Source organism: Chlorocebus sabaeus, chromosome 9 (genome assembly GCF_047675955.1).
Source record: "Chlorocebus sabaeus isolate Y175 chromosome 9, mChlSab1.0.hap1, whole genome shotgun sequence".
Taxonomy (NCBI): Eukaryota; Metazoa; Chordata; class Mammalia; order Primates; family Cercopithecidae; genus Chlorocebus; species Chlorocebus sabaeus.
Window position 1 is genome coordinate 68319738 of NC_132912.1, and position 25282 is coordinate 68345019.

The following is a 25282-nucleotide window of genomic DNA, read 5'->3' on the forward strand; positions in this document are numbered from 1 at the left end:
ATTTGTTGTAGGAAAAAGTATCATACTTTAAGTCTGACTTTTAGGATGGGGGTCTCACTATGACCAAGCTGATCTCAGCGTCCTGGGCTCCAGCGATCCTTCTGCTTCAGCCTCTCAAGTGGCTGTGACTATAGGTGCGCACCCTGCACCAGGCTAATCTGGTAGCTGCTGAGTTACTTGGATGATGGGTGTTGATAGTTAGTCTTTGTGGAACTCAGTGGTTCCTTTGTGTTTTCCAGGATAAGAGGCAGGAAGGATGGCATTTTAGAATATGAGTTTCAAACGTGATGTAATGTGGTTGTAGTGGATACCAGGACAAAATGGGGATGAAAACTTTACCAACTTCATAGGGTTATTAATCTTAATTTTGGCTGGGCGTGGTGGCTAATGCCTGTAATCCTAGCACTTTGGGAGGCTGAGGTGGGTGGATTGCTTGAGCCCAGGAGTTCAAGACCGGCCTGGGCAACAGAGTGAAAGAAGCTCTCTCTAAAAAAAAAAAAAAAAAAAAAAAACAAACCAAAAACAAAATTAGCCAGACATGATGGTGTACGCCTGTAGTTTTAGCTGCTCGGGAGGCTGAGGTGGGAGGATCACCTGAGCCTGAGGAGGTCAAGGTTGCAGTGAGCCACGATCACACCACTGCACTCCAGCCTGGGCAACAGAGCGAGACCCTGCCTCAAAAAAAAAAAAAAAAAAAAATTGGCCGGGTGCAGTGGCTCACGCCTGTAATCCCAGCACTTTGGGAGACTGAGGTGGGTGGATCATGAGGTCAGGAAATCGAATTCACCCTGGCTAACATGGTGAAAACCCATCTCTACTAAAAAAATACAAAAAATTAGCCAGGCGTGGTGGCGTGCGCCTGTAGTCCCAGCTACTCAGGAGACTGAGGCAGGAGAATCACTTGAACCAGGGAGGTGGAGGTTGCAGTGAGCCGAGATCGCGCCACTGTACTCCAGCCTGGCAACAGAACGAGACTCCATCTCAAAAAAAAAAAAAAAAATTAAAAAGATTAAATTACTTAAAATGCTTAAAATAGTGCTTGGCACACACTTACATTATCAAAACATTAAAAAATGTTTACTTTTTAAAATTATACTTTTTAAAGTTCTAGGGTACATGTGCACAATGTTCAGGTTTGTTACATATGTATACATGTGCCATGTTGGTTTGCTGCACCCATTAACTTGTCATTTACATTAGGTATTTCTCCTAATGCTATCCCTCCCCCAACCCCCCACCCCATGACAGACCCCGGTGTGTGATGTTCCCTGCCCTGTGTCCCAAATGTTCTCACTGTTCAATTCCCACCTATGAGTGAGAACATGCGGTGTTTGGTTTTCTGTCCTTGCGATAGTTTGCTCAGAATAATGGTTTCCAGCTTCATCCATGTCCCTACAAAGGATATGACCTCATCTTTTTTTATGGCTGCATAGTATTCCACGGTGTATATGTGCCACATTTTTTAAATCCAGTCTATCATTGATGGACATTTGGGTTGGTTCCAAGTCTTTGCTATTGTGAATAGTGCTGCAATAAACATACGTGTGCATATGTCTTTATAGTAGCATGATTTATAATCCTTTGGGTATATCCCCAGTAATGGGGTCACTGGGTCAAATGGTATTTCTAGTTCGAGATCCTTGAGGAATTGCCATACTGTCTTCCACAGTGGTTGAACTAGTTTACACTCCCACCAACAGTGTAAAAACGTTCCTGTTTCTCCACATCCTCTCCAGCACCTGTTGTTTCCTGACTTTTTAATGGTCACCATTCTAACTGGTGGGAGATGGTCTCTCATTGTGGTTTTGATTTATGTTTCTTTGATGGCCAGTGATGATGAGCATTTTTTCATATATCTGTTGGCTGCATAAATATTTTCTTTTGAAAAGTGTTCATATCTTTTGCCCACTTTTTGATGGGGTTGTTTGATTTTTTTCTGGTAAATTTGTCTAAGTTCTTTGTAAATTCTGGGTATTAGCCCTTTGTCAGATGGGTAGATTGCAAAAATTTTCTCTCATTCTGTAGGTTGCAAATGTTTACTCTTTTTAATTTTTGTTATTACCACACCTACGTCCCTCCCAGCGATTCTCAGTCTGCAGTTGAGGCGATTTCTAAGGCTGGCCTTGGCATCCAGAGCCATTTCCAGTGTTAATGTCATTTATTAGTTGAATCGAAGCCTTTGATGAACAGAGAAGCCCCACATGCATTGGAAATTTGTTTTTGTGTGGTCTTCTTATTTAGGGCAGGGTAGAAGAAGGTTCACACTGAGCCAGAAACCTAGAGAAAATCTGATTCTCTAGGCAGGCTCCCACATTTATTTGCTTTATTTGATGGTGAAACGTTATCTCTACTAAAAATACAAAAATTAGCTGGGCATGGTGGCGGGTCCCTGTAATCCCAGCTACTCGGGAGGCTGAAGCAGATAATTGCTTGAACCCAGGAGGCGGAGGTTGCAGTGAGCATAGATCACGGGTGGGCAACAGAGTGAGGCTGTTTAAAAAAAAAAAAGAAAAGAAAAGAAAGCATTATTAGCAATAGAGAATGCTATTATATATGATAAAGGGTTCATTTTACCAGTAAGATATAACAGTTCTAAACCTGTATGAGCCTAATAGAACAGTAAGTGAAATTTGTATAGTTAATTTTTTATTAGGGAAAAACTGAGAAATCCTTCATCATAGGAGGAGATTGCAACCTATTTCTCAATTATTGGTAGATCAAGCAGATATAAAGTCAGTAAAGATACAGAATATTTTAACCATGAACAAGTTTCAACTAATAGTCATCTCTGGAATTATATGCCCAGTAATTAGAGAATTCATATTCTTTTCAGGCACATGGAACAGTAGAAAAAAATTGATTACATACTAGATCATAAAGTAAGGCTTAATACATTTTAATGAGTTGGTATCTTACATATTATACTTTCTGACCAGAGATAAAACAAGGTTACCTGCAGTTACCAAGTTATTAGGAAATAATAAGGGAGTTTGAGGCGTGGTGGCATGCATCTGTAATCCCAGCTACTTGAGAGGCTGAGACTGGAGAGTTGCTTGAGCCCAGGGGTTTGAGGCCAGTCTGAGCAACAGCGAGACCCTGTCTCTTAAAAAAAAAAAAGAAGAAGAGCGAGTTTAGTAAGGTGATTGACTATAAAATCAGTCTAATAAAATCATTTGGTTTTCTGTATACCAGCAACAAACAGAAAGCAGCATCATTTAAAGTAAAACACATTTATAGTAGCAACAAAAATTTTAAGGAAATTAGGAATAAATATGACAAAACACATTTAATACCTTTTTTTTTTTTCTTTTTTTTTTTTTTTTTTTCCTGAGACAGAGTCTCACTCTGTCACCCAGACTGGAGTGCAGTGGCACTATCTCTGCTCACTGCAAGCTTCACCTCCTGGGTTCACGCCATTCTCCTGCCTTGGCCTCCCAAGTAGCTGAGACTACAGGCGCCCACCACCACGGCCGGCTTATTTTTTGTATTTTTAGTAGAGGTGGGGTTTCACTATGTTAGCCAGGATGGTCTCAATCTCCTGACCTCGTGATCCACCCGCCTCAGCCCTCCCAAAGTGCTGGGATTACAGGCGTGAGTCACTGTGCCCAGCCCATTTAATACCTTTTTGCAGGAAATTATAAATAAATTGAGAGACTATATAAATTGTATGCAGGTGTATACTACATGTGTAATGGAAACGAAGTATCAGGAACAGGATGGGGAGGTATTTAAAAGCCACTGCACTCCAGCCTGGGCAACAAGAGTGAAACTCCATCTCAAAAAAAAAAAAAAAAGCCACTACTGTAGTCCAGCTGAGAAGCAAAGAAGGCCTGAACTAAAGTAGTAGCAACGAGAATCACATGGATGCAAGAATAGTGAGATCTGGCCGGGTGCAGTGCCTCACACCTGTAATCCCAGCACTTTGGGAGGCTGAGGCGGACAGATCACCAGAGGTCAGGAGTTCAAGACCAGCCTGGCCAACATGGTGAAACCCCGTCTCTATGAAAAACAAAAATTAGCCAGGCATGGTGACATATGCCTGTAATCCCAGCTCCTCTGGAGGCTGTGGCAAGAGAATTGTCTGAGCCTGGGAGGTGGAGGTTGCAGTGAGCTGAGATCGCACCACTGCACTCAAGCCTGGGCAACTGAGGAAGACTGTCTCACAAAAAAAAAAAGAAATCTGCTGGATTTGGCAGTTTTCTGAAAGTAGAGGGTAAGAATAAGATGAATATGAACTCTTATGACTAAGCTGGTTCCTCTCAGGAATGCAAAGAGGAATTAGGAACAGAAAATCTAATACTATCCTACTAAATGGGTCAAATTAAAAAATAATATCTAAGTGCATGACTAAAAGACTTTGGATAAAATTTAATATTTTTAAAAACTTTCAAAAAATAAAAATAGATATTGTCTAATATGATGTCTGTTTTAAATTAGCAATCATATTGAACAGTAATATACTAGGTTTATTCCCATTACAATCAGAAAACACGGTTGCCTACATTTATCATTAATATTAAACTCATTGTTCTGAAAGTTTTGGCTAATACCCTAGCTACAGAGACAATTTTAAAAAGTACATAGGTGTTGTGTGGGAAAATGTTTTTAAAAGACCAAATGGTCATTATTTGCAAATAAATAGCATTCTACTAAAAATACTTGTAAAAGCTTTAACATTGATAAGAGATCAGTAAAAGGGCTAACAAGCAGTCAGACAAAAGATAAATATCAAAAATAGTTTAGTACCTACAAACTGGTACCCGGCATTGTACCGGATACCATAAGGGAAACAAAAATGGGTACAATGGCCCTTATCTTAGGGAGCTTAAATCTATTCAATAATTCATCTGTTACAAGGAAGGGTAATTTTAAAAATAGAAGAAAACTAGGTAGATGTTTGTTAAGAGGTATGAGGTCATTGCTGGTAAAAGTATAAATTAATATAAGCTTTCTAGAGAGCATATTGGCCTTTTACTCCCAGTATTTTGTTTTATATTTCTTAGACTTGCTGATTCTTCCTGTAGAAATTTATCCAATGGAATTAATCAGAAATATGTACAAATATATGGATTTTCATATAATCCCGATTACAGTATTGTATATAACAGTAAATACTGGCGGCAGTCTAAATGTTCATCAACATCAAATTGATGGAAAATAAACTATAGAACATCTGTAGAATAGAGAATACTGTGGATTGACTAAACATTATATCTTGGGAAAGTATTCACTGTAGATTACTATGTGTTAAAAAGAGATTACAAAGCAATTTGTATACTGACTTCCCCCCATCTCAAAAGTGGGAAGAGAGAGCAATAGAAGAGTAAGTCAGTTAGCCTGGTTACGTAAACAATTTGCCAGTCATTATTTCTGAATAGCAAGCAATGTTTTTCTTTTAGCTTGTCTGATGTATGTATGTGTGTGTATGTGTGTATATAGTGTATATCTGTATGAACAATTGATGTTATACTTGGTATACTTGGCCAAGTCCAGGTTAGTAGTAATTAGTGTGTGCTTGTAAGTGGTAGAATTGTGGTTTGACCCCGCTCTGTTTGACTGTAAAGCCTGTGCTTATGGGACACAAAGAGGACATTTAAAATAAGTGGATATAGTCTACTCTTTTGAGATGTTTGGTGAAAAGATGAGAGAGGTAATTATGTGTGCATTAAATTCCACAATGGTGCAGCAGCCCAGCATCACTATACATAGTTTGCCATCTTCCTTTCATAGCCAAGCTTCTTTTTACATTGTTTTTGCCTATAAAAATAAAATCTTACAGATGGGTGAAGTGAAAATTAAACAGTTCCTTTTCCCCCTCCTCCAACTCTTGAGTTTTCTTCCCCAGAGCAAATACTGAGAGTCATTGTCTATGCATATAATTTTACGTAAATTGATCACATTACACATGTATTTCTGCAGTTCTTTTCTTGTGAAATATAACCTAGACGTTACTTTCATGTTAGTGAATATAGATATTATGAAATACTACTGCATCAGTCTAAGCAATAGCTTGTGTACCATAGGACTTTGCTTAAAAATCTTTCATTTCTCATCATCTTTTGTCATCTTTTGAATTCATAATCCTCAGTCTAGCATCCAAGATTTTCCAGTATGACACCATCTTTATACTTCAGCTTTATCTCCCACTATCTAGTCCCTGCCCTGGGCCCCAGCCTGCTTCATTATTGGTGGATGATCCTTTGTGTCTTTGTTAATACTGTTTCTTGTGACTGAAATTTCCCTTATATTACTCCTCTTTTGTCCAAATGCTATTTCTCTTTCTGCTTGCCATCCTTTCTTCTTTCTCTTAAATAGACTGTAAGATTTTTGGGGGCAGGGAGTATGCATTATTCAGCTGCCTTTCATAATGCATGACATAGATGTTCAAAGAACGTTTGTTATTTATTCATTCAGCTGATATATAAAAATGCATTGAGTGCAGTTAGCTTCTTATCCTAAGCCCATCCTCCTTGTAACCTATTCTGGTCCTAACCCCGCTACAATCTCTTCAAATTTTAAATTACGCAAACACTCTGTATTGCTTATGTCATTACCAAAATCTACTTTATAGTCTCATATAAAACTAACAAAAAATTTATCTTGGTAGATTGTAGATCTGTTAATAACAAAGACCATCTTTGCTTAGTTTTTATTCTTGTAGTCACTAGGATAATGTCTGTACACAGTGAGCACTCAGGAATCATTAATTGGATGGAGCTGAATTAAACTGGGAGGAAAAGTCCAAACAAAAGCCTGAAATTTGCACTTTCTAGGCAGTCAGTGATCATTCTGCAGCACAAACTCCTTATCTGTAAAGATGGTCCTGGAATGCTTGAGCTTTGTGGCATTTATAGGCCTTTAAACTAAGAGCTTAGATTTAATGCATTAATAACTAGCTTCTGTTTTCAAATCCGAAGCACTAAGTGATAAAGCTGCTTAAGAATAATTCATTCCTTTTTTCATAGCAACCCTATGTTATTTTAAATTTACTTATTAGGAAGCAAAGGCATAGAGAAACTTTGTGACTTATTCATAAACAGGAAAGGATCAATCAAGTAAGAATTGATCAATGAAGTTAGAAATGGCCAGGCGCGGTGGCTCATGCCTGTAATCCCAGTACTTTGGGAGGCCGAGGTGGGCGGATCACAAGGTCAGGAGATCATCCTGGCTAACACAGTGAAACCCCATCTCTACTAAAAAATACAAAAAATTAGCCGGGAGTGGTGGCAGGCACCTGTAGTCCCAGCTACTCGGGAGGCTGAGGCAGGAGAATCACTTGAACTGGGGAGGCGGAGGTTGTGGTGAGCCAAGATTGTGCCACTGTACTCCAGCCTGGGCAACAGAGTGAGACTATCAAAAAAAAAAAAAAGTGACGTATTGTCAACCTGAAATTTAGTGATTATATCCAAGTACCCTTAAGCTCTCTTAATAGAATTCCAAAATATTTGCTATCTGTGAATTCATTCATGAATGCATGTGAAGACTGTTGAGCACTGATTATGTGCCAATTAGGCATTAGTTTAGGTGCAGAGATAGAACAGTGAATAAGACAAAGAGCCAGTCTTCATGGAGTGCACAGTGAATTGAAAACAGAACAAGTCGGGAGTGGTGGCTCACACCTGTAATCCCAGCACTTTGGGAGGCCGAGGCTGGCGGATCACCTGAGGTCAGGGGATCAACCTGGCCAACATGGCGAAACCCATCTCTGCTAAAAACACAAAAATTAGCTGGGTGTGGTGGCGAGTGTCTGTAATCCCAGCTGCTTGGGAGGCAGAGGTTGCAGTGAACCAAGATTGCGCCACTGCACTCCAGCCTAGTTGACAGAGTGACTCTGTCTCAAAAAAAAAAAAAAAAAGACAAAGAGAAAGAAAACAGCACAGGCTGCCTGTAGACTTGGATTCTGGTTCCTCTGTCACTGACTGAGCAACCCAACCTCTCTGCATCATTTCCTCCTGCGTAAAAAGAGCAGGTTACACTAGAACTTTTTAAAGGACATTAGTCCCTTCAAAGTTTTGAGTCTGTAAATTGTCAGAAATCCTAATTTTCCAGAAAGACAAAGGTGGAAACTTGATTTCTTTCATGTGGTCTGTTTAGTTTACTTACGCCAGTATTTCATGCTTCGTGTTTCATGTTCAGTTTTATGTAGCTGAACTCCCTGTCTACTTTTTTTCTTTAAGAGAAGAAGGGGAAAAGTGAGGAATTATTCTGTTGTGATTTGTAACTGAGGTGCAATTTGTGGTGCATGGTTATAGTCAGACCTAAGTTATATTTAGAAATATTATGGTTCAGCCAGGCGCAGTGGCGCACGCCTATAATCCCAACACTTTGGGAGGCCGAGGCAGGTGGATCATTTGAGGTCAATAGTTTGAGACCAGCATGGGCAACGTGGCAAAACCCTGTCTCTACTAAAAATACAAAAATTAGCCAGGTGTTAGTGACGCACGCCTGTAATCCCAGCTACTTGGGAGACGAGCCAAAATCGTGCCACTATACTCTAGTCTAGGCAAGAGAGTGAGACCCTGTCTCCAAAAATAAATAAATAAATAAATAAATAAATAAATAAAATAAATAAATGGAAGAAGAAATATTATGGTTCTGTGATGGTGTTAATCAGAAACTTTTAAAACTAGTTTACCTGAAAATTTTTTCTGATTAGGTAACCTCACCATCTATAGATATACACTTAACACAAAAAGGTTAAGTGTTTATCTGTGCATGGTGAGGTTATGTTTTCCTTTTTATGCTTTTTAGTACTTTGCATGTATTCTATAATGAGCTTGTATTATTTTTGTAATTGGGGAAAAAGATTAAGATAAGTATATAAGGAAGCACAACATCTCTCTTAACTAGTTTCCAGGCTTTTAGGGTTTTTTTTTGTTTTGTTTTTCCTTATGCTTCTTGCTTTTTTTTTTTTTTTTTTTGAGATGGAGTCTCGCCCTGTCACCCAGGCTGGAGTGCAGTGGTGCAATCTTGGCTCACTGCAACCTTGACCTCCCGTGTTCAAGCTATTCTCCTGCCTCAGCCTCCCAAGTAGCTGGGATTACAGGCATGCACCACCGCACCCAGCTAATTTTTTGTATCTTTAGTGGAGATGGGGTTTCACCATGTTTGCTAGGCTGGTCTCGAACTCCTGACCTCGTGATCTGCACACCTCGGCCTCCCAAAGTGCTGGGATTACAGGTGTGAGCCACTGCGCCTGGCCTGTTTCTTGCTTCTCAAAAACTGTCATTGATGACCTGGCATGGTGGCTCACACCTGTTGTCCCAGCACTTTGGGAGGCCAAAGAAGGAAGATCGCTTGAGGCCAGGAGTTCAAGACCCGCTTGAGCAATGTAGCGATACCCCGTCTCTACAAAAAGTTTTAAAAAAAATTAGCTGGGCATGGTGGCATGCACTTGTAGTCCCAACAACTTGGGAGGCTGAGGCAAGAGGATAGCTTGACCCCAGGAGTTCAAGGCTGCAGTGAGCTGTGATTATGCCATTGCACTCTAGCCTGGGCAGCAGAGTGAGATCATGTCTTTTAAAAAAAGAAAAACAAGAACAACAGCAAAAACCAACCGTCGGTTTCCTATGGCCTACCAAATAAAGAGTCCAATCCTGCCTGACCCATGGGCCTTCGTAGCTTGGCTTCAGCCTGCCCTTCCCTTTCTACAGATTTTCTCCAGTCCTTGAATGGATTGTGTTCTTTGCCATTCAATCTCTCAATTACTCAGGACAAAAATTCTTTTAGAATCACCTTCACTTCTTTGACTCCCTTATACCAGGGAATCTCACTTTTCACCACTTCCAGTGCCACTGTCCCAGCCACCTGCGTGATTGCCACAGCCTCCTAACTGCCTTCCTGCTTCTATCCTGCCTCCACTGCTATCTGTCCTTCATACAGCAGCCAGATCATGTCAGTCTTCTGCTAAACACCCTCCAAAAGCTCCCACCTCACTCTGTAACTACTAAAGTCCTTCCACGGGCCTGAGAGCTTCAGGTAACCTGGTCACATCGCTCCGACCTCGTCACTTCTCTCTTTCTAATTTCACTGAAATTTCACTACTGGCATCCTTTCTGTTCCTCAATCCTCCTGTGCATATGCCTATCTCAGATATGTGTATTTGCTGTTTCCTCTCTCTAGAATGCTTTTCCCTCAGGTCTCTGTCAAATATCATTTTATCAGGGAGACCCTTCCTGATCACTCTACCTAACATAGTGCACCTATGTTAGCTGCACTATGGTCAGCAGAGTGAGATCACACTCTACTCCCTCTCTGCCGTTTCACCTCCTTCAAGGCACATGGCACCCCGAGGTGCACATGTGTGTTTGTTCATTCCTCCTACCGGAATGTGAGCTGCACAAGAGTGGGGCTTGTTTTGTTCACTGCTGTGTTCCTATCACCTATGACCACACCATCCTTTGAGGTCTTGTTCTGTCCATTTACCCTATTGCCTGGTTTCCTTTTCTTTCTCTGTTGGATAATTTCTTGTCAGTAAGCATTTTCAACGTTTTCTCCTCATTGAAAACACACACAGCCCTCACTCAACTCCTATCTTCAGATTCCCCAGGTATTCGTTTCTCTCCTTCCTTTCAAGTTTCTGGACAGAGTTATGTGCGCTTCCTGCCTTCCCTCCTCTCTGGCTCCTCCCTTGGTCCTCTGTCACAAGATTTCTATCCCCGGTGTGCCAGCAAAACTGCTCTGATAGAGGGCTCTAATTGTGAGAAACAAGGAGGCATAGTTTTGCTTTTTTTCTTTTCTCGAGTATTGTACTGTACGGTTATTCCTTTTTTCCCCGTTGTAATTCCCATTTCAGCGTCTCTGAAGTCTTCCTGCTCTTATTTCCTCATCCTTATCGGTTGTCTTTGCTGGTTCCCAGGTGGCTGGGACAGTGGCACTGGAAGTGGTGAAGTGAGATTCCCTGGTATAAGGGAGTCAAAGAAGTGAAGATGATTCTAAAAGGATGTTTGTCCTAAGTAATTGAGAGATTCAGTATCAAAGAACGCAGTCCATTCAAGGACTGGAGAAAATCTGTAGAAAGGGAAGGGCAGTAATGAAACAGAAAGGCAGGCTGGAGCCAAGCGGTGAAGGCCACGTGGGTCAGGCAGGATTGGACTCTTACTTGGAAGGCCATGGGAAACTGAGGGTTGTTTTTTGTTGTTGTTGTTTTTCTTTTATTTTCTTTTCTTTTTGAGATGGGGTCTCCCTCTGTTGCCCAGGCTGGAGTGCACTGGCAAGATCTCGGCTCACTGCAAGCTCCGCCTCCCGGGTTCACGCTGTTCTCCTGCCTTAGCCTCCTGAGTAGCTGGGACTACAGGTGCCCGTCACTGCGCCTGGCTAATTTTTTGTATTTTTTTTTAGTAGAGACGGGGTTTCACCGTGGTCTCGATCTCCTGACCTTGTGATCCGCCCGGCTCGGCCTCCCAAAGTGCTGGGATTACAGGCTTGAGCCACTGTGCCCGGCCTCGTTTTTCTTTTTTTTAAGAGACATGATCTCACTCTGCTGCCCAGGCTGGAGTGCAGTGGTACAATCACAGCTCACAGCAGCCTTGAACTCCTGGGGTCAAGCTATCCTTCTGCCTCAGCCTCCTGAATTGCTGGGACTACAAGTGCATGCCACCATGCCCAGTTGATTTTTAAAAAATTTTTTGTAGAGACGAGGTATTGCTATATTGCTCAAGTGGGTCTTGAACTCCTGGCCTCAAGTAATCTTCCCTCTTTGGCCTCCCAAAGTGCTGGGATGACAGGTGTGAGCCACCATGCACACGCCACTACCACCCAGCTAAGTTTTGTATTTTTAGTAGAGATGGGGTTTCGCCATGTTAAAAGCATCTATCCCATACTTTTAACTACTGTTGCTACACTGACAACTCCCAATCTGTCATTTGCCTAGATTTTTTCCTGGGCTCCAGGCCTGTATTTCCATCTCTTTTCCTAGACATGTCCTACTTGCATCCCGTGCCACATGTGCAAAATCCTGCACAGTATTAACCTCCTCCCCGAGATGACACAGCAGAATAATAAGCAGTTGCTTCCCCACAGCCTCCCACCTTGGTTAGTGAGCCACCTGGTCATTTTAGGCAACACTTGGGAGTCATTCTCAACCACTTCCTCTCCCTTAACACAGCCAGATCCGAATGGGCACCAGCTTCTCTCTCACATAGCTCTTGTGAACCCATTCCCTTGTCTCAGTTCTCACTGCCCCACCATAGTTTAGTCAGGGTGTCCAAACTTTTGGTTTCCCTGGGCCACATTGGAAGATGAAGGAATTGTCTTGGGACACACATAAAACACACTAACACTAATGATAGCCGATGAGCTAAAAAAAAAAATCACACACAAAAAACTTATAATGTTTTAAGAAAGTTTACGAACTTCTTTTGGGCCGTATTCAAAGCCGTCCTAGGCCACGGGTTGGACAAGCTTGGTTTAGGTCTTTATCATCCCCTCCTCACCCCCTTTATTTTACAGATGGGATCTTGCTCTGTCGCCCAGGCTGGAGTGCAGTGGTGGAATCATGGCTTAATGCAGGCTTAAACTCCTGGGCTCAAGCAGTCCTCTTGCTTCAGCCTCCTGGTAGCTAGGACTGTAGACACATGTCACCATGGGTGGGTAATTTTAAAAAATGTTTTGTAGAGACACAGTCTCACTATATTGTCTAGGCTGGTCTCAGACCCCTGCCCCAAGCAATCCTTGCACCTCAGCCTCCTAAAGTTCTGGGATTACAGGTGTGAGCCACCATGCCTGTCCCCATTTCCCCCTTTATAATACAGTCCTTATGAATATGGACTCTGAAGCCAGACTGCATACATTCTAATTTTGTTTTTCTTTTTTGTTTTGTTTTGAGGTGGAGTCTCACTCTGTCACGCAGGCTGAAGTGTGGTGGCACAGTCTCGGCTCACTGCAACCTCTACCTCCTGGATTCAAGCAATCCTCTTGCTTCAGCCTCCCAGGCAACTGGGATTACAAGCATGTGCCACCACGCCCAGCTAATTTTAGTATTTTAGTAGAGACGGGATTTCACCATGTTGGCCAGGCTGGTCTCGGACTCCTGACCTCAAGTGATCTGCCTGCCTCAGCCTCCCAAAGTGCTGGGATCACAGGCATGAGCCACTGCACCTGGCCTCTTCTAATTTTGGATTTGCTACTTAGTTTTTGTCAGTTAGTTTTGTGAACTTGGTCAACTTTTGTAGCTTCTCTGTGCCTTGGCTTCTGTATTGGTAAATAGGGATAATAATTGGTTATAAGGATTAAATGATTTAACAGATAAAAAGTGCTTAGAACAGTGCCTGATACATCATGGTGATGTTGACTGTTGAAATAGCCACCTAGCTGACTGACCTCTGTAGCTGTTCCTCTTCTAAAGCCTTTCCCACTCTGCTATTGAGTCAGCTTTCAAAAATGGACATCAGACCACATTATTCCCTTTTGAAAGTCTTTCTGTGGCTTCCCTAATCTGACCACTACTTATAGACTTAACTCTTCTCCATTGTCCCTTTTCTCTCACTCTCTGTCATAGCTGTACTGTAAATAGTTGACAGTTTTTTGAATATGCTGTGATTTTGCATGCCTTGGCATCTTTGCACATGCTATTTCTTCTTCTACTTGAAGTGCCCCTTCTTCCCTGGTGTTATTTGCAAATCTTTTAATGATCGTTCCAGACTATGTCTAAACCTCCTGTGGAAACCTGGCCCTCTCCATGTAGAGCTGATCACTCCCTTCACACTCACCGTAATATATTGCCATCATTTATTTTTACTATCTGTTAAGCAAACAAGACTGAGCTTTAGCTCCCTGATGGTGGGAGATGAGTCTCTTCTTCCTCTCGTGATGCAGGGCTTTGTATAGTGATGAGCACAGAGCAGAGGCTCCATAAACATTGTTGAATTAGTAATCGCATGTTCGGAAGTTTACTAAGATTTCTGCACTACTTTTCTCCAATTTCTCCAGGCTGCAAGAATTAGTTGATCGAGTGCTGGAACGTTTTCAGGCATCTGGACTAATAGTGAAAGAGTGGAATAGTGTGAAACTGCATGCTACAGTTATGAATACACTATTCAGGAAAGACCCCAATGGTAAGTCCCCCAGAGAACTGTAGCACAGTTTGTGATCAGTGGCCTTGTGCATCTCTGAGGTTTACACAGAATGGGCTATCAAAGAATCTCTGATATACTTCTTTTTAGACCTCTTAGCTTATTCTGATGAGCATAGTAGAGGTGGGCAAGAACATATATAGCATGGGACTGTGGCTTCCAGATCTTTTATTTCTGTCACACATAGGATTGCCCATATTTAGCAAATAAAAATATAGGACGCTTCAGTAAATTTTATATAAACAGTGAGTAAGTTTTTGGCATAAGTATGTCACGTGTAATACTTGGTGGCTTTTTTTTTTTTTTTTTTTTTTTAAAGAGAGAAAGGAAGGTGAGCTAGTAAAAGTAAATGTTAAGTCAGTGTTTCTGAACTGGGGGTGATTTTGCCCCCAGCTAACATTTGGCATTGTCTGGAGACATTTTTGGTTATCATAGTTAGGGATTTGGAGATGGGTTGCTGCTGGCACCTAGTGGGTGCTGTCTAACACTCTACAATGCATGGGATGGTCGCCCACGACAAAGAATTATTCTTCCCAAATTGTCGTAGCACAGAGGTTGAGAAACCTTGTGTTAAAATAATAATGTTTTTCTTCATGGACTCTGAGCCTTTTTATAAAAATGCCTTGTTTTAATTCTTGATTTGGGATAGGTGTTTATTTCAAAAAGAAGTTTTCTTTTCTTCCTGTCCGTATCTCCAAAGTGAAAGCTTCTCTAGTACCTTCAGCATCTGATCAGGAGTCACACATTCAAGCCATATGAAACTCTTCCTTCCAAGATTCGTGGTTCAAAATACACTAGCACCAAGATCACATATTCTGGTTTCATTTCCTTTCTTGGGCCCCGACCTTGGTTTTAGAAAATCTAGGTGGGGTCCAGGCACGGTGGCTCACGCCTGTAATCCCAGCACTTTGGAAGGCTGAGGTGCGTGGATCACTTGAGTTCAGGAGTTCAAAACCAGCCTGGCCAACAAGGTGAAACCCCATCTCTACTAAAAATACAAAAATTAGCTGGGTATGGTGACACATGCTTGTAATCCCAGCTACTTGGGAGGCTGAGGCAGGACAATCGCTTGACTCTGGGAGGCGGAGGTTACAGTGAGCCAATATCGCACCACTGTACTCCAGCCTGGCGACAGAGCAAGACACTTTCTCAAAAAAAAAAAAAAAAAAGAAAAAAATCTAGAGGAGAAGAGAACTCCATCAGGACTTGAACCATTAACTATTTGTAGGTTTTTAGTTAGGACAATTTGTGTGTCCCTTTTAGTTAAGGTACGTCTTTTAATTTCTCTCAGATATGTACCAAAGATCCCAACTGGAAATCATTTGATATTAACCCAGTTTGGTTAGAGCCATGGTAGGACCAAGAAATATATAGCTATCTAGTTATTAGTTCTAAAATGTTACTATTTTGTGATATCATATTGAATTTTATTTAAGACTTATGAATAAATCTCTATTTTACTTTTGAGAACACTGAGATTAAAAGAACTTCAAGTAACTCAGTCAAAGCCTATATATTCTTGTTTGGGTAGGTGATAGAACAATCCAAAACTTTGAACTTGTTCCAGTTGAGTGTGTGTGTGTATGTATATATGTGTGTGTGTGTATATATAAAATATATATATATATGATATATACATTTTTTTTTTTTGAGATGGAATCTCGCTCTGTCGCCCAGGCTGGAGTGTACAGTGGCACGATCTTGGCTCACTGCAACCTCTGCCCCCTGGGTTCAAGCAGTTCTTCTGCCTCAGCCTCCTGAGTAGCTGGGATTACAGGCGCCTGCCACCGCGCCCAGCTAAGTTTTGTATTTTTAGTAGAGACAGGGTTCCACCATCTTGGCCAGGCTGGTCTTGAACTCCTGACCTCGTGATCCACCCGCCTTGGCCTCCCAAAGTGGTGGGATTACAAGCATGAGCCACTGTGCCCGGCCAAGATGAGCATATTTCTTTCCTTCGGGGAGTAGTACTACAGAAAGTAGGAATATTTTAGGTATCTATGTATTATAATGTAGCTTGTCCAGTAGAAACATATAACTAGGTTTGTGCTGTTTGTTTTATTCTGGACAGTGTATTTTAATTTTGGAAAACAAATTGAGAATCCCCTGAGGTGATGTGCATTTTAACATTACTATGTAATGGCAGAGTTTCAGAACTCTGGAGTATACCCTAAATTTATTGTTTCAGAAGACATATGGTATTAAGAAAACTGTCTGTGATGATTGAAGTATTCTGTATCTGTAATGTCCAATATGGTAGCCACTAGACACATGTGGTTACTGAGCACTTGAAAGGTGGCTAGTGAGACTGTGAAAGTGAACTTTTGTTTTTAATTTTAATTAAAATTTATAGAGCCACATCTGGATAGGGGCCTCTGTTTTGGGTGTTGCAGGTATAGACAGTATTTTATTAGACATTTGTTAACTATCAGTACATTTTCCATTTGTCTTAGTCTTTAAATATTTGTTCAGAGCTCTTAAAACTACATCATGGTCCATTATTAACTAATTTCTTAACACAGAAAGAGTTCAGATATGTAGGAATCTGTATATTCTAAGTTGTGTGGATCCAGGTTTATGTTCAGTTAGCACTAGAGCTTTATATAAGAGAGTGTTGTGTGTTCACAGTCTAGTTATCCCTCTGTTTGCAGATTTTCAAAATATAATCGCTTTATTGAGATATAATTCACATACTATACAATTTACTCTCTTGATATATATAATATACATATTTTATATATATATATATATATATATAAAATTTAGTGGTTTTTAGTCTGGTTAAAGTTGTATAGCCATCACCACAATCAGTTCTAGAACATTTTCATTACCCTAAAATGAAACCCCATACCCATTGGCAGTCACTTTCCATTTCTTCCTACCCCTCTTACTCTGCCCTCCCCTGACCTCCACCAAGCCTTAGGCACCACCTGCCTACTTTATGTCTCTATAGAGCTGTCTGTTTTGGACATTTCATATAAACAGAATCATGCAGTATGTGATCTTTTGAGGCTGGCTGCTTTCACGTAGCATAATATTTTCAAGGCTCATCCATGTTATAATATAGCAGTACTTCATTCCCTTTTTGTTTTCTGTGTGGTTTTTTTTTTTTTTTTTTTTTTTTTTTTGAGACAAGGTCTCTGTTGCCCAGGCTGGAGTGTAGTAGAGTGATCTTGGCTCTCTGCAACCTCCACCTCCCACACTCAAGTGATTCTCCCACCTCAGCCTCCAGAGTAGTTGGGACTACAGGTGCATGCCACTACACCCAGCGAATTTTTAAACTTTTTCTTCTTTTTTTCCCAAGATGGAGTTTCACTCTTGTTGCCCAGGCTGGAGCACAATGGTGCAATCTTGGCTCACTGCAACCTCTGCCTCCCCAGGTTCAGGCGATTCTCTTGCCTCGGCCTCCCGAGTAGCTGGGATTACAGGTGCGCGCCACCATGCCCAGCTAATTTTTGCATTTTTAGTAGAGACGGGGTTTCACCATGTTGGTCAGACTGGTCTCCAACTCCTGACCTAAGGTAATCCGCCTGCCCCGGCCTTCCAAAATGCTGGGATTACAGGCGTGATCCACCACACCTGGCCTAACCTTTTTTTTTTTTGTAGTGACAAGGTCTCACTATATTGCTCAGGTTGGTTCCAAACTCCTGGGATCAAGTGATCCTTCTACCTCAGCCTCCCAAAGTGTTGGGATTACAGACGTGAGCCACCATGCCTGGTGCTTCATTTTTTTATGGCCGAATAATATTCCATTGTATGGATATGCCACATTTTATGTATACATTCATCAATTGGTGAACATTTATGTTGTTTCCACTTTTGATATTTATTTGGTATTAATGTGTTTGTTGTTCTTTTGCCACTTCACACATTCCCTTTCTCCTAATTTTAAGTTGTGAAACATGCATGGCATTGGGAACTTTGATTAAGAGCATTCTTCTCTTTAGAGAAATAGTTCCATAGTTACCCATGTGCAACTCCAGTGGGCTAGCTGAAATGTATTATGTATTCTGTTCATGGAGTTTTTAAAACTCTAGATATATTTGATCAATTCTGGCCTAGTACTCTCCTTACTTATATAAGTAAAGTAATGTACTTAAAGGTGGAAATAAGTATTTTTGAAGGTCTGTCAGTGGGTAGGAAATGATTAATATTTCAGAAAATATTCTGAGTTAATTCTTGAGGATGCTTTGAATTTTTTGTGCTCTGGACTCTCCTGTATTGAATTTTTACTTGAAAAGGACATGAAATGATGTTACATTTTTTTTTTCTTTCCTGTTTCCCTCTCCTTTGATATTCTTTTTGTTGCCAACCTTTAAGGATGTCTTTTGAGATATGCAACCCAAATTAACTCAAGAAGCTAGAGCACAGCTTGGTTTAGGCTAAGGTCATAGATTTGCTGCATTCCTGTGTAGAATGTCTGTAAGGATACCTTTGATTGCAACTAAAGGGCTCTTTTTCCTTTGGGGGAAGTCCTTAAATCAACCCAGAGCATGAGTGCCAGCAGTTTTGACTAGCTAATGTGTGAACTCTTATGTGTTTTTACATATTTAAAATTATATGCCACTTTTCTTGGATCTATAGAACGTAAGGAACCTTTGAAGATCACTTAGTCCTACTTCTCACTTTGTCAGTGAGGAACTAAGGTCCACAATGGAGACATAATTTGCCTAATAATGTAGCTAGTTGCATAGTTAGGAATATATAGTGAGTGCCTGGAGAATGTCAAATGAATAGATTAATGAATAAATGTATATTGAATGAATCGTTGACAGAACTGAGACTAGAAGCCAGGTCTCTTGATTCATGGCCTGACATTTTTCCTCTGCATTATGCCACTTTCCAGGTAGTACATGAAAATTTTGCTAGTTGTACCTATGTACCTATAGAAGTCCAAGAGAAAACAACCAACCAATGTGAGCTTCTAACATTATCTTTGGAATATTTACAGCTGAAGGCAGGTACAATCTCTACACCGCGGATGGCAAATATATCTTCAAGGAAAGAGAATCATTTGATGGCCGAAATATTTTAAAGGTCAGTATGAAGCAGAGTGAATTGGAAATCCTTTGGCACATGTCCTAAATAAAGGAGGAAAAGGAATAGTTCTCCTTTTAACAATAGAGTATATTTTTTCATACTACATACTTTTTCTCATACTTGTTTTTTTTAATTATCTAAAGGGAAAGAGAGGAAAAGTAGATGGTCCCCTTAAGGTTTTGGCACTTCTAGAGTATTTGAAATTGGTGGTTTGTTTGTTTATTTATCTGAGACTGTCTCACTCTGTTGCTAAGGCTGGAGTGCAGTGGTGCAAACACGGCTCACTGGAGCCTTGACCTCCTGGGCTCAAGTGATCCTACCACCTCTGTCTCTCAAAGTGCTGGAGTTACAGGTGTGAGCCTCTGCACCCTGCCTGAAATTAGTGATATAAGACACTTAGCAAAAAAAAAAAAAAAAAAAAAAAAAAATCCTTAGGTATTCCAACTACTTGGATTCATAGAAATAAGTTGATTTCAACCGAAGTTTTACTCTGTACTTACCTCTAGAGGTTTGAGCTTGCATTTTTTAAAGTGGAAAATAATTATTTGTCTTGTTTAGTAGATTTTTCTCTTTACCCACAAAGTCAATCTCTGTACTGGCTTTATAATCCATTTTTACTTAGGAACAGCCTATGTCCTAAAATGTAGATGGTCCATTTTTGACTGTTGAAGCTTTGCCTTTCTGAGTGTTGAATTAATCTATGAAATGAAAGTAAAGGGGTTCTTCAAGATTACATTTATCTTTCTTCAACAGACTACCCTTCTGTAATTTTCGTGATTTATGCCTTCTCTATCAGGTTAACATGCCATTGTTCCTCTGGACAAAGAGAAACATAAGTTGATACTAATGTAGAGGTTTTCAATTCTTCTTTTCACTTGCTCTGTAAGGGTTTAGGTCATTTTCAAGGCTTTGGGTGTTTTGCTGAGGTGGAGGAGGGAGTATATAATAACATCAGAATAAGCTTTAGCTTTAGAAATGCTTTTACTTTTTCTTCCCTATCCCACCCTCCATTCCCTTATCTTGTCGCTTTACAGTTTTTTTTGCCAAATGCCTAATGTGGCCCCATTGCCTTAATTAATGACATCACTCTTCAACAGCTGTGACTGCTTACCATGGAGCCCAGTAGGGCAGTGCCAGCCATCAACTCAGACAGGCATTCCCGCACCCGCATTGCAGAGCTATGCCGAGTCCTTCCTTTCCTTGATATGTTTTCTCTTTTTGAGTAGTTTTCTTGTTTTTGAGGTAGCTCTGGGTTTGAGTGGCAGGCTGCTAATGAATTCAGTTGTAGTTAACTTGACTGTTTTTTCCAGGCTACAGCTTCGGTGTGATATGAATCTTTCTCCTCCTTTGTCTCCCTTCTTTGGGAATTTTCCAGTATCACAATGAATTACTTTGCTTTTTGTTATTGTTAATTTGGTTAAGAAAGAAAATAGACTGAATGGGGAAAGAAATCTTTAGGAATGGCTCAAAGCCAACTGGGTTTTCTGGAGTTAAAACTGAAGCCTTGTGTGTTGGTACAAGTCAGGTGTGAGGTGCTTTGACATCTATAAGAGTGGGGTGATGGCAGAGAGCCTGTTGGGTGGCCGTATGAGCAGTGTGGAGCTCTTACCTGGGTATAGAATTTCTCTCATTCTGGGAAGTAAGTTTTCCATTTAACTATGCTTTTTCCTGAAATCTTCTGAACCACCCCAGTGATGATATGAACGTAGCTCCCTCTGGTGTTGACAAGGACTTGCTATATCAGTAATACCCTTATTAATTCAAGTCAAATCACTTTTAGACCTGGACCTAGCTAGGTTCTTGGAGACCATTTAGTCCAATTCCCCACTTTAATCTCTGACACAAAATCTACTAAGGTAGGGCTGGGTGCAGTGGCCCACGCTTGTAATCCCAGCACTTTGGGAGGCCAAGGCGGTTGGATCACAAGGTCAGGAGTTCAAGACCAGCCTGGCCAACACAGTGAAACCTCATCTCTACTAAGAATACAAAAATTAGCCGGGCATGGTGGTGGGCACCTGTAATCCCAGCTACTCAGGAGGCTGAGGCAGAGGAATTGCATGAATCCGGGAGGCAGAGGTTGCAGTGAGCCAAGATTGGGCCACTGCACTCCAGCCTGGGCAACAGAGCTAGACTCCACCTCAAAAAAAAAAAAAAAATCTACTAAGGTAAAGTGACTTGCCAGAGGTACTGCTAGTTAGTAGCAGAGTCTGAATCAGAACAGAAAGACTCAAAACTCACAAATTGAGCATTGTGTTCTGCTGCCTCCCATAAAGATGCCCAGTGTTTAGGTAGAGAACATTAGATATTTGAAGTTGGGTCTATCTGCCTGAACTGGGATAATGGCCAATTAAAGTTTGTTTCATAAATGGTGGGGCAGTGAGTGTGCCAATTAGTCTAAAACTGTAGCTAGTTAATAATTAGATTCTTGTATTGAACATGATATCAAAACTAACCGAAATACTTACTGACTGTATACCATCTGCCAGACTATGTGCCCTAAAGATGAAACAGTCTTTGTGATACAATGCTTGCCTTCTAGGAGCTTCCAGTCCTTGAGGGGTACAGCCAGTTAATAGACAATTAGAATGTAAAAACCATGAAGTGAGTTAGGGACAAGTGCCTTTGACCACAGATAGTTATGATGACATATCCTTTAGTATAGTATCTAATATTTACTCTTTGATCACTAGTTCCAGAAAAATAATCTTTCACCTGTGTTCAATCAAGAGAATTAACTACTTTTTAAAATAAAAGTAAATTGTGGGCTCCAACAGTTACCTCGCACCCCCAACACAGAGGCAATTAAGTGTTTGTGAAGTAGCCGTGGTCCACCCACCTTTTGGCATTACCATGAATGGACATGTCTTTCTCAATTAAAACATGAGACTCTATGGCCCTGTCCTTAAAATAAAAACAGGATTTAGAAAACCAGTGGACTTTATATATATATATATATATATATATATATATATATATATATATGTGTGTGTGTGTATATATATATATGTGTATATATATGTATAGTTTTTGTACAACATGAAATTATTATGTTTAGAAAGAAAAAAATCAATTTCACTAACAAGATAGGAACTGACTTGGAGTAAACAGAAAGGTTAACTGCATTGGTTGTTAAGGAGCCCAGGCATACGTGTGCAGCATATGAACAGCTACATAGGCCAAGGATCAGGAATGCTGGTGATGGGAGGCAGCCTTAGAAAAAAAATCAACTTCATCTGCTATTCAAAGAGAAACAAAACAAGAAAGAAAGTCATTGCTCATTGCTGTAAGAATTTAATGAGTAACAGCCAATTGCTATTCTACTCCATGAAGAAAATTGGTTCTTTTGGCTTGGTATAATATGTGTTCTGGGTGCCTTAATAAGAAAAAAAGAAATCTTTAATGACTAATGCAGATGGAAGCCACATTTTTCTTTCGTACAGCTTTTTTGAGAGTTGTTGCAGCTGTAATATACTAGTGTCTGGTTATTCCTAGTTAAAATAAGAAAGTCTTTCCCTAAGAAAGACTTTGAATTAAGAATTGACAACTAGAATCATTCTCCTGTGTTATTCAAACCTGAAAAGGAACAAACATATTTGGTTATGGTGTTTTTTTACGGAAAAGTGCCAGATAGCTCCAAAAGGAGGATGCATGAGTGAGGAAGACTTAGGCCAAATTAATGGGATGGTGCCCCCTCAGAGAGTATCCATTTCTAATCTAAGAGATAGCAAAAAAAAAGGTGCTGTTTGTATAGCCTTAGGCAGTGATAAATTTATAATTGGGGAAATCATACTGACCTAAAGACACACTGCCTGGAAGTAACTGCTCCCTCACTAGCTAGAAGTAAAATGGTCATTAACTGCCAGCTTCTAGGGAGAGAGGTAATGACAGTCTGTTTGGGGTCTTAAGCAATAGAATCAGTGTTCCAAGATTGTGCTGTCAGCAGATTGAACCAGGGGTTCAAAAGCATAGCTTCTGACTGCAGAGTGAAGAGGAGGCATTAGAGCCCTAGATTGTACTCATCAGAGAAGGTGGTATGGTACAAATAAAGGTACAGTGATATATTTGGGAAAGAATGGAAAGTACTATAGGTCTAAAGTCAGAGGATAGTGTAAAAGTGCATTATCTTTAGACATTTAAAAATCCTGGAAAATATAAGCCATGTAAAAGGGAAATGAATTTGTACCTTTTCTATTTTATATATAAGAATCTTTAAATTTAGAGAAAGAAGAGACTGGCAGTATTAAACTGACTGTATTAATTTGAAATACTTTCCCCTGAAAGTGTTTTAAATCTCTAGCCTCACTGAGACTTTTCTTGAAAGATGTGACTGAGTCACCCACGTATTTCATTCAGTTTTGGTTTTGTCCCATCTCTGTTCTTTAGAGCCTTTAAAAGGACAATTAGAATGAATAAATTTAAATGAGATCTTTATTTAGTTTGCTTTACTTAGAGACATTTTTATGAAGGAAGCTTTTAAAAATACTGTTTATTCTTTTTTGCTGAAATATATATATATGTACATGAGACATACATTTACTGTTGAACAAGTAGTCATAAAATGAACAGTGTTGACTACTACCAAGGTCAAAGAGTAGAGTCTGCCTCCCATGCCCCTCCCGGGAGACTCTTTAGTCAGTCGGTCCTAAGGGAACAAAAGCACAATTAACTTCTTAAACACTCTCAGGGGAGAGGCTTGTTTTGAATGAATATTTTGTTTTGAAGTATTAGAAGAGTGTTGAAAAGATAAATTCAATTTTTTTTTCTAGAGGACAGAGAAGAGACGTGAGATTTAGAACTATGTGGTCACTTTTTAAAAAATTTCATGAACTTTATTTTTTTAGGTTCACAGCAAAGTTGAGCAGAAAGTATACAGTGTTCCCAAATGCCCCCATCGCTGCACACGCACAGCCTCCCCCACTTTTGGCATCTGACACCAGATTCGTGCATCTTTAAAATCAATAGGCCACACTGACCACCATTTACATTAGGATTCACTCCGATTTTCTCTATTGAGTACCTCTTTTCAGTTATATTCATTTCTGCTCCGATTCTTTTTTTTTTTTTTTTTGTTTGAGATGGAGTCTCGCTCTGTTACCCAGGCTGGAGTGCGGTGGCGCGATCTTGGCTCACTACAAGCTCCGCCTCCTGGGTTCACGCCGTTCTTCTCCTGCCTCAGCCTCCCCAGCAGCTGGGACTACAGGCGCACGCTGCCACGCCCTGCTAGTTTTTTATATTTTTTTAAGTAGAGACGGGGTTTCACCGTGTTAGCCAGGATGGTCTCGATCTCCTGACCTCGTGATCCGCCCGTCTCGGCCTCCCAAAGTGCTGGGATTACAGGCTTTTTTGTATTTTTAGTAGAGACGAGGTTTCACCGTGTTAGCCAGGATGGTCTTGATCTCCTGACCTCGTGATCCGCCCGCCTCGGCCTCCCGAAGTGCTGGGATTACAGGCGTTGGCCACCGCGCCTGGCCTCTGCTCTGATTTTTTAAATTATTTCTTTTATTCTGCTTAATTTGGATTTAATTTGCTCTTACTTTTCTAGTTTACTAAGGTAGAAGCTTAGATTATTGATTTTTTATCATTTTTCTTTTCTAACATACACACTAAATGCTATAAATTTCCCTCTAAGCACTGCTTTTGATGTATCCTACACATTTTGATAAGTTGTATCTTCATTTTCATTTAGCTTAAAATGTTTTAAATTTCTCTTGAGGTGTCTTTTTTAAAAGTTAATTTTTAATTTATTTAGGTATAAGGCCTCATTGCTCTGTCACCCAGAGTGGAGTGCAGTGGCACAATCATAGCTCATTGCAGCCTGGAACTTATGGACTCAAATAATCCTTCCACCTCAGTCTCCCAAGTGACTGAGACTACAGGCATGCACTGTCATGCCTGGCTAATTTTTCTTTTACATTGTTTTGTAAAGGTGGGGTTTCACTATGTTATCCAGGCTGTTCTCTAACTCCTGGGTTCAAGCAATCCCCCCACCTCAGCCTTACACAATGTTGGGATTATAGGAGTGAGCTACCACACACAGCTAAGAGAAACCAGCTAAAGGTGTGGTAGCTAAGGTCTTTTTGACCCATGTGTTGGTAAGAAGTGTGTGTGTTTGTGTGTGTGTGTTTTTTTTTTTTTGGAGACTGAGTCTGGTTCTATCGCCCTGGCTGGAGTGC

General features: G+C 40.5%; 1 protein-coding gene across 3 annotated transcripts in view; it reads left to right on the forward strand.

The window, feature by feature from the left end:
* The window catches only part of ASCC1 (activating signal cointegrator 1 complex subunit 1), a 113698-nt gene that overhangs the window by 61956 nt on the left and 26460 nt on the right, over positions 1–25282 (forward strand). For all 3 annotated transcript variants that reach the window (XM_007963117.3, XM_038009082.2, XM_038009083.2), the window contains exons 8-9: positions 13930–14054; positions 19021–19106. In XM_007963117.3, coding sequence (XP_007961308.1) covers positions 13930–14054; positions 19021–19106 — 211 coding nt within the window. The remainder of the gene's footprint in view (positions 1–13929; positions 14055–19020; positions 19107–25282) is intronic.